This window comes from Anser brachyrhynchus, assembly GCF_964034855.1.
Source record: "Anser brachyrhynchus genome assembly, chromosome: 12".
NCBI classification, from domain to species: Eukaryota; Metazoa; Chordata; class Aves; order Anseriformes; family Anatidae; genus Anser; species Anser brachyrhynchus.
Genome location: NC_137707.1, coordinates 16,591,774 through 16,609,932, shown reverse-complemented (window position 1 = coordinate 16,609,932; position 18,159 = coordinate 16,591,774). Strand labels below are relative to the sequence as shown.

The window sequence follows — 18,159 nt, the reverse complement described above, 5'->3', positions numbered from 1 at the left end:
GGGTTCTTTGGGCTAAAAGGCTAATGGGATTGAATAACCTTCCTTATTACTGGCTGCTGCTGCGGGAGCCGTGCTGCATCGCCATCTTGAGCTTGTGGCTGTTTTCTCGAGTCTCGGTTATTTGTTATAGCCTGTAGGCCTTAAGGTGGCATTTTAGAGAGTGATCCTAAACCCTGCCTCCTTCCCACTGCCGCAGCACTGCTATTAAGCCTTTGATGAGGCACGTATAGAAAATGTATCCAGTGAAGTGCACTGGATTTGGCCTGAAAATGTGTTTGGAAATTCCTGGTGGCTTTTCTTCATGCTGTAGTCAGAGGCGCATTTACGGGTGAGAATGTAACATAACTGTTATCTGCTGGTTGTTTTTTTTTTTTGTCTGTTTGAATAGGAAATTCTTTCCATTCCTCAAAGGGGGGCGGGGGCAGGAGGGAAGAAAGCAAAAACATGTCTTCTGCTCTCTTTAAAGAGCGGCTGCTCATTTGGAATTGAATTCTTTGCGTAAACAACCTGCATCAATGAAATAGTGCTTAAAAACCCAAAAGCAAAAACAAGACGTGCATTTTCGAATGAATATACTATGTTGATTTAAATAAAATGATCAGAAAGCAGTATTTTTGGATTAATACAGAGCTGCATGGGCTTAGTTTTTGTTTTGTCTTTTTTAATCTTGATTTTGTTCGGCATCAATTCTGGTTACCACTGAGTTGTCTTGTGGATATTATGTCTACCGTAAGATCTATGTGGTCCTGGTATCACACCGAAGAAGAAATACTGATGCTGTTACCTTTGGGAGTTCTTGGCTTTCTCAGATTTTATGAGAAGAATATCTACTGGAGATGTCTGAGATTTGTGTCAAACGTATGGGAATGCTTGGAAGGTTAGGGATCGGTGTGTCTAACTACAGAGGAGGAAAGAACGTGGAGAGAATTTTGTGAAGATTTTTTTTCCTGATTTTCAGTATGTAGACTGCTTGTGTAAAACCAACAATTGATGTACTTATTCTGAAACCCACGCCATTCTGTGGTAAAAACAGAATTTCTTCTTTGTTGTGTCTGTATAAGTCTCTGCCAGTTTAATTTTTTTATGTAGGATTCTAGATTAAAAACACTTTTCTTTTAAGAAATATTCAGATTGTTAAAATAAGGGGATTTTGTTTACTTTGTCTCTTTCTACAGCCTCCTTCCTCCAAGAAGACTGATGGTTCAGGATCATATACTAAGTTGCAGAATACCCAGGTGAGGGCAATGTCTGAAAAGAAGCAGAAGAAAAAAGCAGACTCTGAAAGTAAACAAGAGAAGGCAAATCGCATAATATCTGAAGCGATTGCAAAAGCAAAAGAGAGAGGAGAGAGAAACATTCCACGAGTAATGAGTCCTGAAAACTTTCCCAGTGTTTCAGCTGAAGGAAAAGAGGAAAAGAAAGGTAGAAAAGTTAAAACCAAACCCAAGGACAAGGAGACCAAAAAACCAAAAACTGGTTCCTCAACCAAAATTAAAGAGAAAACAAAAATTGGGTAAGTAGATTTAAATGTTGTCTTCTCTTCAGATTGCATATCTGTGATTAAAATAAAAACTGCTTACTGATAATATTCTCCTTTTGCTGCCTACACAAAATTCTTCCTAATTAAGTCCATGTGTGGACTTTATTGTTCAGGAACAAGAATGCTTTGTTTTCTCTTCAGATAAAATCATTTTAGAACTGTCCTTTGAAAGGAATGGCTTTTGTGTTTTAAATCCATTTCCTACATTTCTTTATACTTATTTTGAAGTATAAACAACACCAAAGTATCTTAGTGTCTTTTTGCCTACTGTTGTAATTGGTTCCGACTCTAAATGAAGTTTATCTGATATTATAAATTCTGTCTTTATCAATTCTGGTATATATCTTTAATCTGTGATACTATGAATATTCTTACAGATACCACACGGGGTATTATAAGTAAAGTGCATATTGGAAAATTTGTATTCTAAGTATTTTGTAGTCTTCAGTCATATCGACTTAATCTGCCCTCTTAAAGGTTTTGCAGACTCAGCTGGATCAAGCTGGGTTGATGCCCTAGGGGTAAGAAGCCTTCAAAAGACATGTTAGATGTTAGGGCGCTGCAGAACATTCGATACATGGCACTCCTCCTGACTTCAGAGCTAACCTAGTTCTCCAGTATACTTTTAAAGGAAACAGTGTGATTTCCACTGTTAAGTGTGTCAGTCAGGACTTGAAACGGAAATTTTAGCTACGATTAGATTTTTTGTTTGAAATGGTATGCCCTTTTTTCAGTAACAGACGTAGGAACTGGCATGTCTGTCCATATTTAAATGTCTCATATGCATATGTATATTTTCATTTATACGGAGGAGAAATGAATGTTCTTTTAATCAGCCTATTTCTCTGCTTGTGTGCTCCAAACAAACCACTTCCATGAGAAGTTATCCGATAGTATAAAGGTTACTACTCTAAATCTAACTTGATTCTTAACCTGAACTTTCCTGGTCTTAATTTCTTTCCCTTCTACTTAAGGGTTTGCAAATGAATGCTGCTTATACTTGTTAGTACTTCATTGTGTTTCCTTCTTCTCCTGCTCTCCCCCTTCACCCCTCTGGTCTTGCTTAAAGGGGGGTGAGTTGGATATATACTTCCAAAGTTGATTTCCCTTTCACGTTTCTGAATTTACTCATGTTCTGTAATAGGTAGGCGTTTTGCGGGTCTTTCTTACCAGGAAACTTGCACACTGTTGTTTAGCTACTGTCAGTTTCTGGAACCTTTATCTGAATTGCTCTAGGTGCTTTGTAGCCATTTGTCTAGGTAATTAACAAAACATACTGAAAAAAAATCCTTATGATCTGCTACATAATTCCCATAGTATTTTTGCTGCTTTATAGTCAGAATAGTGAAATGAGCTTTTACCTTTGATTAACACTTCTGCATTCGGTTTTCTGTCTTCATGAAATGCTTAGCTGTGCACATCAATTTGCATCAGTTCTCAAGACTGCACAGGGTAGTATCAAATGACAAGTAGGCATTTGTCAAACTGGATTTTTAAGTGATTTTTAAGTGATGTTTGTGGTTGATCCCAAGTACGCTGAAGCTGGCAGACAGCTTTAATTCTGTACAGTCAACTCTGTGTAATTTTTCATTGAGCTGCGAAGGTTTGCCTCCCTGTTATTTGCCAGTCTAATCGGGTAATGCCCCAGTAGCATGCTACCTTGCAGCATGGGTAAGTTAAGTTAACAATGTGGGACAGATAAGTGAAGAATTAGGAGTCATATCATATTTGAGAGCTGTGAAAGGAGTCTTCTAGAGCCACAACTTATGGATTCTACCAAATTTCCATATACTTTAGTGGACTGCTCTAAATCTAATGCTTCTGGACGCCCATATGCTTCATTTTTGTATCTGAATAGCTTGATGTGGTTTTATGTTGGGTTAGCAGTATTTTACAGTTTTATGAATAAATACATATCTTTATATAAATAAAATACTAAGTGTTTAGCATGAGTGTATACCACAGGGTATATACTGAATAGCAGTAATTGCAAGAAGGCTCTGTTTTCTGTTTAAAAATAATCCTACCAGATTCTGTTTTCTTTGTAATTGTACCTATTGATCTTATGGAAGTAGAACACTTACTGTAGTATGGCTATAACTGGCTATTCAAAGGTGTTTAAGAAAAAGTGTGGTTACCAAGGTTTTTAATAAAATTCGATTTACCTAGGGAAGAACAAAGTGAAATCCAATAATTCATAAAGGTTTTAGATGATTAAAACACCTTTTCTAAAGGTTTCTTCGTGTCTGACATTATTAGAAAAATACTTCTTAATGAATCTCAGCACATTCTGCAAATTGTGCTATCAAAATAGTATTAGGATTTTAAATGTGTGGGTTGCTACATCCATTTTCCCCTTTATCTTAAAATAAAACAAACTACTATTGAATCTTGGGAGAAAGTTCTACTGTGTTCAAGTAATACTTGATCAAGATTGTAAGATTGAGTGCTTTATTGGGCAAGGAGATGGGAGGACTTGAATTCCGTGAGAACTTTGTGTTTGGGAGGTGGTGTGGAGCTGTGAGTGCTTGAGAGATGTGAAGTCACGCTCATTTTTCAGGTGACTCCTGTTTGGCTTTAATCTCATCTCTCTCTCATCCCTTCGTGCATCAGACGTAGCCTGTCCAATACGAGCACAAGTGTACCTTCTCTGGTCCAGTACTCGAACAGCAAGCTCGTACGCAGATTGGGATCAAGAATTTAATCAGGATCTTAGGTCCCGACTGTGTAGCATGTCGTGCGCTCCTCTCGAGGAGGATTGAGAGAGGTGCAGTTACCCAGCTGTGAAAATGATAGGCTCTGCCTGGCTGAACTGGCAGAGCTGGAGCTGGCACGCTAGTTGCTGAACAGACCTTGTTAAAATGGCCTGCTAGCCAACAGGCTTTATTAAAAAGGAAAAAAGAAAAAATGTGCATTTAAATACAATGCAATGCAACTTTTACTGGCATTAAGTAGCCCTCATCTAGGATCAAGATAAGTTTTAGCTACTGTGTTTCTGGATATCGGGGACAGCATGATTTTAATCTTTTTCCCCCTAATTAAGCATAATTAATTGGTATGTCTTTGGAGGCTTCATGTTCACTGTTTACCTTTTCTGTCACGATTCCTCTGAGATATACAGGTATATAAAAAAAATAAAAACCACAATAATTCTTTCCAGTTGATCACTACTAGTTATAAACTACTAGAAATTACTTTCTAGGCAGGCTATATTTTCTTTCTAAAGGTTCTGATTAAGGTTTTTTATCCTCTGACCTGTTGAAGTCAAAGAAACGAGACTTGTTCATTTCAGTCCTCTGGTTTAGAAATAGAATCAATAATTAGTAAAGCTTCTGTGCTGTAAGCATTGCTGAAGATAAATGACTAAATTCCTTTATTACCAAAAGTGTCATAAGTGTATGACAAATTATTAGCAGTATAAGAATGCATGTATAATGTATTTAGTATTACCAGATATGGAAATGGTTATCTTTATACGTTCATTACTGATAAAGCTAACTGTTTAAAAATTAAGTTACTTCAGTGGTTTCTCAGGACTGCAGAACTGCTTTTCATCTAGTGTTGATTTAGCAAAGCATATTGAGTTTTAGAAATCTAAATACTTAATATTTTTGCATAGAAGTTGTATTTATTTACAAGCATTTGAACTGCTTGTGATTCCAGTTCTTCCATTTAAGGTGATACATATTTAAACTCGAAAGTCTACCTTTAGCATTTTATGTAAAGGATAGAAGAGTTAGGAATTTATAAACGTTCTGTTGTTCAAGAAAGTAGATTGGCATTTAGATTTATAGCTCTCAATGTACTCCCACCTACTCAAACACAAAATTAAATATCATGGTCCTGATTAAAAGCAGTAGCTCAGCATTAGTGATATAAAAGGCAGTATCATTAGACTATATTTAAAACTTTTTAATTGCTAGGTAGTTTTGTTTGTTTGTTTTTAAATAAATAACTAAATAAATTCCCCCAAACCATAGGAATTAGATTTACAAAAGTTCAGTTGGGGATCGTAGCCCATAAGTTCAAAACTGTTTCCTGTTATCAGAAGTGGGTGTATGGTTTCATGTGCTAAAAGGACAGTGCTGATTTTTTATTAACCCTTAAATTGCATAATAATGAATCCAGCAAGTCCTACACGATCCTGTGAACTACCCAAATGAGTAAATATTATTGTCTTGAAATGGGTCTCAGATGTACTTTTTACAGTACAGAGCCTTTTTAGGACGCAAGACCCTGGTAGAAAAATCTTTATATTATCACTTGTTGATATGGTACTGTCAAGATGGTTTGAATCCTTTCTAAACTCAGCAGCAGGAGACATGGGGATGGAAAAAAAAAAAAAAAAGGAAGTGATTCACCTAGTAGCTGATCCTGCATCATTTAAGGTTAAATGTAAGAACTTGGAGTGAATTTCCTAGAAAGTAGACATTGTCGATTGTCTTGTGTTTTATATAAGTCGGGAAATGCTGGCTCTATGATCTATGCTCAAGTAGAGGAGATGTCACTGAATGTCTTTGTTCCATCAGATCATAACCCTCTTTTTTCATGACTAGAAATCACACACATTTCAGATTCGATCGTCTTCCTGGGATGTGTTTGCATTGAGCCATGACTCATTGGCGTAGTTTTCTCTGCTCCCAAACTCTAGTTTTGATGCACCAGTTGGGTTTAAGTGACAGAAACTGAAGTCTGCTAACCTACTACAAAGTATTTGAGTGCCAAACAATATGGTCTTATTAACAACAACAACAACAAAAAACAACGTACTTGTTTTTTCTCTTGCATTATTATTCTAGTTCTGTCTGAGCTTGAAATGGCTGCCTGTTCCAAGTAAGATTAGATGAGTGTTTTAAAAATCTGTCTCCAATTCAAGTTACTAATTTGAGATATATTTGGAGAAGGAGACAGTGGCTAATATTAGGGCGTTGGTATTATTTATTAAACATGCTAAAAGGATGAGAGTAACTGTTTTCATACCATCAATATACTTCTCATTTTAAGAGGATATGCTATCTTGTCAAGGAAATATCTGCTTTCTATTTTGCTAATAAATAGGATTTTTAGCTAAGTTTTTGGTGATAAACACTAATGATGTAGATAACCAGCATTTTATTACTCATGAGTTAATAAAATGCTTTGACTACAAATTAAGTATTTGGGAGGTGGCTGTTCGGATACTAATGATTAGTTATTTAGTGTTTCTTGATTTTGAGAAAACAGAACTGAAATGCTACTTTCAAAGTCAGCAATATCTTTCTGTTTCTTACACCCCTAATACAAATTTGCTGTTTTCCTTTTTTTTCCTCTTTCATACTTGCTCACGTTCAATATTTTTAAGGCTTTGAAAATTGTTCTCATAATTTTATAGCTGTTAAAAGTGCTGACAACTCTTCCATCACATTCTTCTGCTCTTAAACAGGAGGAATGGACCAGATTCTAACTGGTTGTTAATTTGTAGGAAAGTAGTTACACTGTCCAGAGATTTGTTCCTCAAATAGTGGTTCCTGGTGGTCTTGCTGATGGTTTCTTTTAGTTTTGAGACCTAAATCACTTTAGGAGTTATGTGCTAAGGATCAAGAGTAAAACTGGCTCCTCAGATGGCTTCTTTCTAATCTCTTCCATTTGTATACGTTTCTCAACATTTTTGGTTTCCTTTGAAGACAGAGAAGAAGAAAAACATGTTGAAGCAAACTACAGTATTTCTAGATGTTATGTAATAAGATTTTAAGTTTAAGAAGGCAAGAAAAAATTAAATTGGAATGGAGTTGAGTGACATTATTTATTCTGTGTCTACAGTGTGCTGCTTCCTTTTCATAGAAACAGAATAGATAGTTTCTGTTCAGAAGAGTTTGTTTCAGCATGGAAAAAGGGATTTTAGCCAAGGATCTTTATGCTTTCCTGCAGAAATCTATAAACTGGCAAGGCAACTTGCTCTGTCAATGAAAAAATTTCACAGAATTGATCCAGTTTACAAGCTTCTGAAAATCATTGTTTTCACATAGCAGATTTTTTTGAAGTTTATGGCCAAAATATGAGCAGATTGCACTTTTACTAAGAGAAATGCATGACTTCAGCACCATACTGTCATTCAGCAACTTCTGATACCAAATTGCATGGTAGTTCTGGGCACTGGATCAGAAGGAAGTGAAACTGCAATTATTCCTCATTGGCATCGTATCCACATGGAGGATGAAACGTTCTGATCAGTAATGTGTAAAGAAGATGTTAAGAAAATTTCAGGAAGATGCATGTGAAGAAAAGTACCGGGGGTAGGGAATACAAGATTAAGATAAGACAACAGCTGATGGGCAAGTGGAATATTTATAAGATTGCAGGGACAGATCAAGAGGTGAGCACACAGGGAGACCAAAGCTACAGAGAAGGAAGGGAAAAATGTGCAGGAAAAGATGTAGAGAAGTCTGTAATCCCAAAACAGCCCCGTGTTCTAAAGCTGAAGATCTGCTATTCCGTGGATGGCACTACAAGCTGTAGGAAAATGGTCATGGCCTTCCATCACGCTGTGCTGCTTGAACCCAAAAGGAACCTGAACCTAGAATATTAGGCACTAGGGTATGAATCGAGGATGAACCTGGTTGCACAGGTACAAATGTTTAACGTGGCAACATGCATTTATGAAATATTTTAACCCACTGTTATGTAGAAAGAGTCCAGATTTGGATTAGGTTGGCCAGGGACGTATCAGCTGTGGAGATGAGCAGTGCTTGGCAGGGCAAGGCCCTGTCTGCCGCTGGCTTTGAGCAGGAGTTGGACCAAATGTCCTCCCAAGATCCTGTCCAGCTTCACTTGTATTCAGCACTTAGTTAATGAAAGAATATTTATTGGAGAAAAATAATAATCTACAAATTATGAGTTCAATAGTCTGAATACATTCTATGTCCGGTATTTCAGTGAAAAGATCAGCAAGGGACAGCTAGAGATCAGCCCAGCGTGTTCCACTTACTGATAACCTAAGGACAAAGCTTACAATAGTGCCTGACCAGGTCTCCCTGGAGCTTCATCTAGACTAGTATTCTGTCTCCAGCCATGGTCAGAAGCAGATGCGACAGGCAGAATTTAAGAGCAGGAGAAGCATTCCTGATGCTTCTTCATGTTTTCCCAATCTCCAAATGTGCAGCTCTAGAGCTTGTTGGGATAGGGATGGTTTTGTCAGTTCGCTGGTCTTCCAACAAATTCTATCCCACCAGTTTGTTGCATTTCCCTTTAAATCAGTGTTAAATTGTAGTATCCGCAGCTCAGGATAACTAGGTTCAGAAAGTCAATCAGTGTGCCTTGTCTATACTACTTTCAAAAATACTAGCTAATTGAGCACATTAGCTGGTAAGTGCTGATATAACACCTTTAAATTCTGTGGAAGAAAGTGAGATGAAAGAGGAAGAAAGTGGTTTATCCAAGCCTATCTCCTGAAAGAAGCATATTTAACAAATATCTGAGGATCCAACAGTATTAATACATAAATAAACTCCTCATTAGATATGGAAAAGCAAGGGAAAAATCAAAGAGTCTGTTTTCATATACAGTGGGAAAACCGTTGTATTCATTCTTGAAATTATTTCCAGCAATTATGATAAGTGTTTTCTAAATAACAAGCTGAGGATGCCTAATGAAAAGCAAGGGCTTGAAGACCAGAATTTCCCTCTGAGCAGGCAGCCCTGTGAACAAGCAGCTCTGTGATCATGCTTATTGCAATGTAATTTCATCGTGCATTTTCCAGCACTGTTCAGTTCATAATGAAACAAAAAAAATGGGAGTGGAAAATGTTTTCTTTATTTTTTTGACCTTTCCACACTTAGCGGCTAAATACTGAAAACGTGAAAATGTTCAGTGTTTTAAAAACTGTCTGTAATCTTTTGGCAGCCATGTTGTTTAATCCTACCCATAATATTTTGGTAGATTAAGATTTTCATTTTCTGGAGTGTTGATTTGGTTTTAGTAAATATGTGATAGTTCTTTTTTTTGGACATTCCCCCCCCCCCCAAAAAAAAAAAAATGAGATAAGTGTTTCAACCACCACCACATTCTCATCAGTGTTTTTTCAGGTGGCCAATATGTTGGATGCTACTTTGGCATAAAATAACTCGAATTGTCTGTCTAAAAGCTATTGTCAGCCGCTTAATTTGTGCCACAAATAGCAGAGACGTGTGTGCTGGAACAGTTGTCTCTTTCTCTGTTACACAGAGCTGATGATCAGATACTATGTGAAATATGTGTTTTAGGACAGATTTTTATGTCTGTGTTTTTGGGTAGTTTGTAATCATTCTGTGATTATTCCACTGAAAACATATTTGAAGAGTAGTGTTTGGCACATCTCGAATATGAAAAAAGAAATATTTTGACACCTTTTAGATACAAACAAATTAGATGACATTGGTACCATAATTTATAGTATAACCTTTAAAGCTCAACTGAGAAATAATTGGTGGTTTTTCATTAGAATTTAGCCAATTTCTTCAGCACAGTGTTGGCTCTCAGAGTATACTAAGAGTTCTTAGAGATAAAACTACTGGGGTTTGAATACAGCTTTTTAATTTTCTTAAAGGCAAAAATGATTCGTGTAATTCTCTCACTTTTACCATTAAATGACTGGATTAAGCATACAAGCTTTGCATGTCAGACAGCTTTGAATTGTTTTAGATTGTTGTCTGTAGCTAATCTTTTAAATATTGATAAGAAAAGATATGTTTTACAATGAGAAGTTATTTTCAGCAAGTTATTTACTGTCATCACCTGCAGATGATAGGTATGCCAATTTTTGTCTATATAATTTACCATTGTCAGTTAGTTTAAATGTTAGATTTTACGTTTCAGTTATTCATTTATAGATATAAAATATTTGATAGAGGAGTATAAGGTAGTTGGATAACTGCTTACTTGTAGAGAAACCCAGACACATGAGTAGGAAATACCTAGTGTTCAATTGTAGCTTTTTGTTTTGAGAAGTATTTTTCCTTTTTAAGGGCGTGGTGCTTCCTGATTTTTATAGTAACAAGGGTAATGGAATTGCTAGTCTCTGTGGCATTGTTTTTAATCTTGAAGTTAAGTAAACTTAGTATATAGCATTCACTTAGAACTGTTTTTTAATTTTCTTCCTAACAGAAAGCTAATCATCACGCTGGGTAAGAAGCAGAAAAGAAAAAATGAATCTTCAGATGAATTGTCTGATGCTAAGCAGACTCCGCAGCGGCCAGTGAAAGATGAAGACTCGCAGGTAAGCAGTCAGAGTTTTTCTCTTAAATTTGTATTTGCTCTTACGTCTATAGGCTTTCTTTTTCCTGTCTCTCCAAAGAATTATACTTCTGTTGATAGAGTGAGTTACTGTTTTTCTCTCAGTAATATGTGTCGCTCATAGATACAATCCTCACATTGTCAGCTACTTTTCCCTTTTTGAAATAAGAGAATCCTGCAGGTTACAATCCCTCTGTAGTAATGGGACATCAATGTCCTGCTTGCATCTGCTGCGTTTCAGTACAGAAGTCTGTAGATTTGAGACTGTAAGTACTCATCTATTGAATTGGCAGTTAGACCTGATGCTTACTGTGGGTGACTTTGTAATAAGAAGAGGAGAATGTGGTAATTGCCCAATAGAAGGGGCATTTATCAGTGATACCAGCTCTTGGAGAACATTTAAAAGGCCTGTGGCAAACTTTGCTCTTTTTCTGAGCACTGCTTCTGTAGAAACTGAAGAATTACTTTTTTACAGTGTTGGATCTGAAGGAGCTATGCTCAGTATGCTGATAGGCTCTAGTTGCTTCTGAAATGCACCTGAAGGAAGTGCAGGATTGAGAACTGAAGGGGTGGAGTCATTCTCTCCTGGCATCTCTCCCTTGTAACTTTTCTGTCTTCATTTTTTAATAGATTCCCCTGGTATAGTCATTTAATCATTTACAAACTTTATGCACAAAGAAATATGGACTGTGTAAGAGATAGTACCCTATTTATATGCGGATTAGTAACAGAATTGCAACTCTGTTCCTCTGGGCGGGCAGCATTAAAACCCAAGATTTCATTCTGAATATGTACAGGTTTTTATTCTGTAGCAATTTCATTGAAGGGGATGTAATCAATATTCATAATAAGTTGCTGAGTAAAAATTAATTGCGTGATCTGATGACAATGTCAGAAAATAATCATGAATTGCAGAGCTGACCTTTAGTATTTTGCAGATGATAATGCTGGGGAGAAGAGGATCCAAAGCCATTTCCAAGAATGGCTTTTTATTAATTTAAATGATGAAGTGCCTTAGGTAAAGGTTACCTGGAAGAGACTGTGGAATGATTTATTCCTTAGGGTATTTGTCTTGGTGTGGAAGGCCCATTTAGCAGACTTGAGAGGAGGTGAAAGGTTTCATAGTTCTAAAGTACTGTAACTTACCAATAGAGTTCTGTAAACACGTGAATATAATCCTTTGGATCAACAACTTTAATACAAAAGACTGAAGTTCATTCCTTTTTGGTTATTGTTTTGGAAGTTTTTTTTAGCTATTTGATTTTTAGTATTATATGAGCCTTGTATGAAGGGAACAGAGGGTGGAGATACTGACGGGTGGAATGGGACAGCAAAAAATCATGCTGCAGAATGTCACGTAACACTGCTCTGCCTACCTACAAGAGTTACGGAGAAGCATAACAGGAAAGACATCTGTTGCTTTACTTCAGTCTCTGCTTTAATTCATTGTCTGTTTAGTATTTGAACATGATTTTCTTTTCCTATTGCCAGTAGCTTTCTATTTCAACCCAGGTGGGGAAGGTTAGTGTATTTTTAGGTAATTTTCCCTAACTCATTTGGTATGTTTAGTTTCTCACTAAGTATATTCCTTTAGTACGTTGATTTATTTGTTGGAAAAATGTGCAGTACTACTTTATTTTGTTCCTTGTATCATTTTTATGGCCATACTTCTCAGCTCAGGGAAGTATACAGCCTCTTTCAAACAAAAGAGGTTATATAAATACTTTGGAGAATGTAGGTTTGTTGATGTTTTGTTAATCATTTCATAAATTAAGAGAAGACATACTGAAAAGGATTGAAAATGCATTTTAATGACTCAGTAGGCTAAATAAAATATCAACAACTACTTAATGAGTAAAACTGGAACCTGGTTCTTAACCCTTTTGTTCTTAATTCGTGCATCATTTTGCATTGCTTCTATTAACTAGCAGTTTGTATAAAAACTTGCCTACTTTCTTCAGAGTATTATTGATTGAAACTATAATGTCACATTCTTAGAGTCTGTTTAAATCTGAAGTTTATTTTTGCCTTAAATTGTCCCCCATGCACACTTACTATCGATGAATAGCTAGTCTGATTGTTTTTCTTGTGGAAAGTTGACTGTTTTATGCACAATTAGCTTCTACAGAAGAATGGTCTGATGCTCATTCTTTGATGTTTACTGTATTGTATATATTTTACAACTTCTCTACCTTACTAAAACATTTCTCAAATAGTTGTTAAAGTATAGAAACATCTTTTACCGGAGACCAGCCAGACCAAGGCTTGAATTTAACAGGAAGAAAGTTCCTGTGCTGCAATCATACCGTTACTTCATTTCTGCTCTGCAGAAGCCAGTATGACCACAGGATGTTGGGGTTTGGTCTATCCGCAAATTTTTCTTTTCCAGCTGGTTACTGCAGTATACTGCAACCAGCAGTGGTTTTTCCTAAACAAAAATATGCTTTCTGTGTAGCTCAGTATAATAAATTTTATTAATATAAGCTATTCTACTTGGATTTTATTTCTGTGATGGTCAGTTCTTTAAAGGGGATTGCAATGTTTTCAAATGTTAGTGGCTGTTTGTTAACTGACTGTTGTGATCCTGCTATCACTATTTATGCAGTAGGTTTACAAGTCAATCCTATGTTTAAACATGCAGTGTCCTATCAATTTGTACTGTGGCAAGGAAAGGAGGATACCTGAAGGTAATCTAAGTTTTTGAAGCTTAAACAGAGGGATGAGAAGAAATTACTGTCCTAGACAGGATTTCTTTAATATAGTATAACATTATTTCTCCAGTTGGAGCTTGTTGTCCTCAGATACTTGCAGAAACAAGAGTGGAAGATAGAGAAAAAGCTGAGTAGGCAAAATGCTGCGATAAATAAGCTTGATCAAAGTGGAGGAGAAAAACATGAATAAAGAAACAAGCTATTAACAATCAAATCAGAGTTGATCAACAATTTGACTAACAAGATCTAATAATCTTTCCTCTTACTGTTTTTGAATATCTTCTTAATTTTCATATTACTGTTGTTTAATGGAGATAGCATATTTTGCATCTTTCACTGAGATTCTTGAATTGGACAAGAACATACAGCTGTTCTGCTGTTTACTGTTTCAACTGCTGTTGAAATACTGATGCTTTCTTAAGGGAAATCTATTATGTGTCAGTTTAGTTCACCCACCCTCAAATTATTGATCTGTGTTTGCTTCTGAATGCTAAAAATAAAAGCATCAAATGTTCCTGTGAAAAGCATTAGGGAAAAAAAATAGTCTAATTGGTCCAAAATAGGATTTGGCTGCTACTTTACCCTGTGGTTCACATGCTTGATGTATTCCATCAGATGCTGGCCATTGATTTTAGATAGAGCTGAAGTATTGCTTAAAAAAACCCTGAAACTTGCAGTTCATGTTGAAGGAAGTTTTTGGTAAAGCCTCTTAGTTTTATTCTACTCCATGCAGAAGAGAAGATCAAATCGTCAAGTTAAACGGAAAAAGTATGCTGAAGAAGGAGAAGGAAAGCAGTCAGAAGAAGAAGCTAAAGTTTCTGTGAAAATCAAAAAGAATTCAGCTCCTTTACCTGCTGAACAGCCTTTACAGTTATTTGTGGTAAGTAAAATCTACCTTGGTCAGTAGTAGGAACTGCCCAGTTGTCTCAAGGAGTTCAGTGAATAAAGCTCAGAATTATTATTACTAATCTATAGTTTATTCAATGTGACATCTTGACAAGGTCCTAAGAATTGAAATAAATGACTTAGAACCATTTTCTTTTTCTGTTAAAAGCATTTACTGACTTAACTGAAGTTAGGGATAAGTGTAAAGGTAAGACAAAGGATAGGTATGACTGGAGTCACGTGTTATACTTTGTTGGTACAGGATAAAGCTGTGCACTACTGTTATCATGACTTCCCAAAACATAAAATTAATTGAGCCTATGGGGACCTCTGCTTAGCAAGACTTTAAGAAGGGTGCTCCTTTCCTTCCTCATTCTCCCCTCAGGTTCACACTTTACTGTTTAACTTGTGCCAATTCTGGCACTTGAACTTGGAGTTGAACGATTCCAAGTAAATAAAGTGGCAGGAAGTAAATTTAATAAAAGTGTTTTTGAGACAATTGAAAGAATGTCCGAGCTGTAAGGGAGATACTATGGTTGGGAACAAGTCGGACAGGAGGGAGGTTGACCTTAATGGAAGCAACCTTTAAACATGGGCTCACTGTCTCTGGAACCACAGCTTGAGCGTTAGCAGAGCTAAATAATCCACTGTCTTTCTCACACCTAAGCCCTGCTGGAATTCACAGGCATGACCTTGTCTGATTCCACAGCATAGTTCTGTTATCTGTGTTCAGAGTGAATCTATGCTTGACGTATTATGCTACAAGGTTTTCACTTTACTAATTTTTAACCTGTCTGCTAGAGTTCTTGCTTCTCCATCTCTGTGTAATGAAGCTCAGGGTATGTTCACTGTATCAGATTAATTTAACGGGGCATACAGAGTGAGTCTGTTTCTGGAAAGCATCAGAATCACTGTTGCTTGCACAATAAGTGTGTATGGCAGGTGAGCACTGAGTCGTCTGGTCTTTGGAAGATGAACTGAACTTTTACTTACATTTCTCTCTGGATAGATATTGACCTTCCTTTTAAGATAAACATCTGGAAGTTAACCTCCTGCATCCTAAGAAAAATATTTTGGTTTAGTATGGGAACATATTTTATTGGCCTAAATAGTAGTAATAAAATATTAATCTAAGATAAAGACAATCATCTTCATCTGCTTTTGCCTTTCCGTTAAACAAATGTCTATGTTGAAGGAGTAATATTCATTGTACTTTAAATTTGTCTACCAGTATGGTAGAGACTGCTACTGATAAAACTCCTATTTGCCTTCGCTGTTGATCTTCTAACAAGCCACTGGTGCTGATGAAGCCTTTAAGCCTGATCGGTTTGAAGAGGGAGCATTTACTGCTATTTATAATGATGTCATGGGTTTTCTACATTTGTAGGAGAATCCAAGTGAAGAAGATGCAGCAATTGTAGACAAAATCTTATCCTCTAGGATAATAAAGAAAGAAGTAAGTGATTGTCATTGGATGAAATTGCATATTTGAAAATGGGTTTTGCTTCAGCATTTTACAATTCCCTGAAATTTCTGTTCTAGATATCTGCAGGGATGACTGTAGAAACAGAAGAGTTTTTTGTAAAATACAAGAACTAGTAAGTATTAGAGTTGTTTCACTGAAGCTGTTGACTAAAGTAAGGACCATATTCATGTACTAAAGTTTTGCGTTATTTGAAGATTACTTGTGAACGGTTTTCTCTTTTTCACATTTTTCTTTGTCAACTTAAAATTTTAAGATTTTCTTTTATTTTACCTACATGACTAATTTTATTAGATTCTTGCTAACGAATGTAACTTAGGCGTTTCTGGATTCACATGTTTTTGGAGTGTCAGGTACTCTAAGAGACCTTTATTTAACTTTATTTAAGTTCATGTTAAATGTGCGTGATTTTCTTCTCAGATCACTTGAAAGAGATTTAGGAATCCATAGAGTTCTTTGGATATGCCACCTTAACTAGATGCTGTAATATGATTATTTGGAAGAATAAATCTTTAATCTTTACAGTGAATTCTGTCTTAAATGATAAAATAGTCTCTTATTTGAGTGAATTTCTGGTTTATGAACTATATTATTTGAACTGTGTGTTAAAAATAAATAGTAAGCTTTGGCTTACACTAATATATTAACGTTAATGTGTGTAATTTTAGCTCTTATCTCCACTGTGAGTGGGCCACAGAACAGCAGCTTTTAAAGGATAAGAGAATCCAGCAGAAAATAAAACGGTTCAAACTAAGGCAAGCACAAAGAGCTCACTTTTTTGCAGATGTGAGTATGAAATACGCAATTAAAATAAGCTGCTTTTTTCCTTGTCAAAATTGTGATTAATATTAGTTTTTAAAATACAAGAACTGAATGCTGAAAAGTGAAGTTTAGCCATCAGGACTGGGTGTTGGGTTGCAGCAGGAGGTGGCTTGTTTAACATAATTCTAAGAGCAACTCTCCTGGAGTCACTGAGCTAACCTGACTTGCGTGTTTTAAATAGAGGATTATTTGGGTAACTACTTAAGTGATAAGGAGGGAAGGGATATTTTAGCATGGCGAGGTTCTCTGCTTCCAAGAGAGCACTTCATGCCTAAATGAATCTGCATAATGTCAGATTCTTCTTCAGTGCCAGTTGTCTCTTGAAAAGGGTGACGGCAGGGGAGAGCTGCAAAAGCCTCAGTTCATAACTATCGAATTCATACATACCCAATTGGATTTTGTGTATGATGAGACCAAGTCTCAGCAAATGCCAGCTTTTTTTGGCCTCTCACCTAATTTTATTAATCTTGCATTGCAGATGGAAGAAGAACCTTTTAATCCTGACTACGTTGAAGTAGACCGGGTATTAGAAGTCTCTCTCTGTGAAGATAAGGACACTGGTGAGGTAAATATATCCTAAAGCAAATCTAGAAGATGCACCTCTGATAATTGTATTTCTAGCAGGTTTCAGAGTAACGTTTCCATGATTTTAAGCTTTGAAGATAAATTTAATGAGCCATGTCAGTCTTATCATTTCCTATGCTAGTCATGTTTTTGGAATAGAAATCACAAAGTATAATGGCTTCTCTTTTTATTAGTATTAATATATAATAGTAAACAAAGCTTAGGGGGTTATTGATATAAATGCAAGTTTTGGTAAGAACCATGTGAGTTCAGACAAAAGACTGATCCCATGTACAGTCATGTCTCTGATAGTGATGAGGGATCACTGCTGGAAAAATCACAAGAAGGCAGGCCATAAATATGTCCAGTGGTGGTACCTTCTTCCTCTCTAACTCCATCCCTATCCTTTTGACAATCAGTGATTTAGAGGTTTTTTGATAGCCACCAGTGTGGCTATCAGTGAACCTTTTTCTCTGTATTTATCAGAACCCTTGTTACCCAGTGTACCTCTTCTGGAAAGCTATTACAGGCCAAGAATGCAAGTTTTAAAAAATCAAAAAGGAAAAACCCATCAAGCAAATAATGTGCCAAAATTCAGAAAGGGTCTGAGTGACAAGCAGAGACCAAAGACTGGTAAATTTGTCTATTTAAGGGTGTTGGAATAGCTGTGATAACTTAATCTGTTCTTTCAGATAGCAAACTGAGCAGACTTTTAAACAGTGATTTCTGCTGTAATCTTAAAAGAAGGTTGAGAGTTAAAATTACTTCTCATTGTGTGCAGCAGATTTGACATTATTATGCTTTTAGAAAACAATGTTGTTCCCCCACACTTTGCCCCGAAAACTTTTTATTTAGCTTCTAAATCTTCATTTACTGATTCAAAATAAATCATCTGCCTTGGTTCCACT

The 18,159-nt window shown here is 36.2% G+C and overlaps 1 protein-coding gene across 14 annotated transcripts in view; it reads left to right on the top strand.

The window, feature by feature from the left end:
• CHD9 (chromodomain helicase DNA binding protein 9) overlaps positions 1-18,159 on the top strand; it is a 94,353-nt gene that overhangs the window by 39,086 nt on the left and 37,108 nt on the right. For 12 of the 14 annotated variants that reach the window (XM_080551863.1, XM_080551860.1, XM_080551864.1 and 9 more), the window contains 7 exons: positions 1,176-1,513; positions 10,658-10,769; positions 14,231-14,377; positions 15,770-15,838; positions 15,925-15,980; positions 16,534-16,651; positions 17,166-17,252. In XM_080551863.1, coding sequence (XP_080407989.1) covers positions 1,176-1,513; positions 10,658-10,769; positions 14,231-14,377; positions 15,770-15,838; positions 15,925-15,980; positions 16,534-16,651; positions 17,166-17,252 — 927 coding nt within the window. Of the gene's footprint in view, positions 1-16; positions 329-404; positions 1,024-1,175; positions 1,514-10,657; positions 10,770-14,230; positions 14,378-15,769; positions 15,839-15,924; positions 15,981-16,533; positions 16,652-17,165; positions 17,253-18,159 lie in introns of those variants that run through there. The other 2 variants (XM_080551854.1, XM_080551855.1) reach the window with 2 other exon arrangements.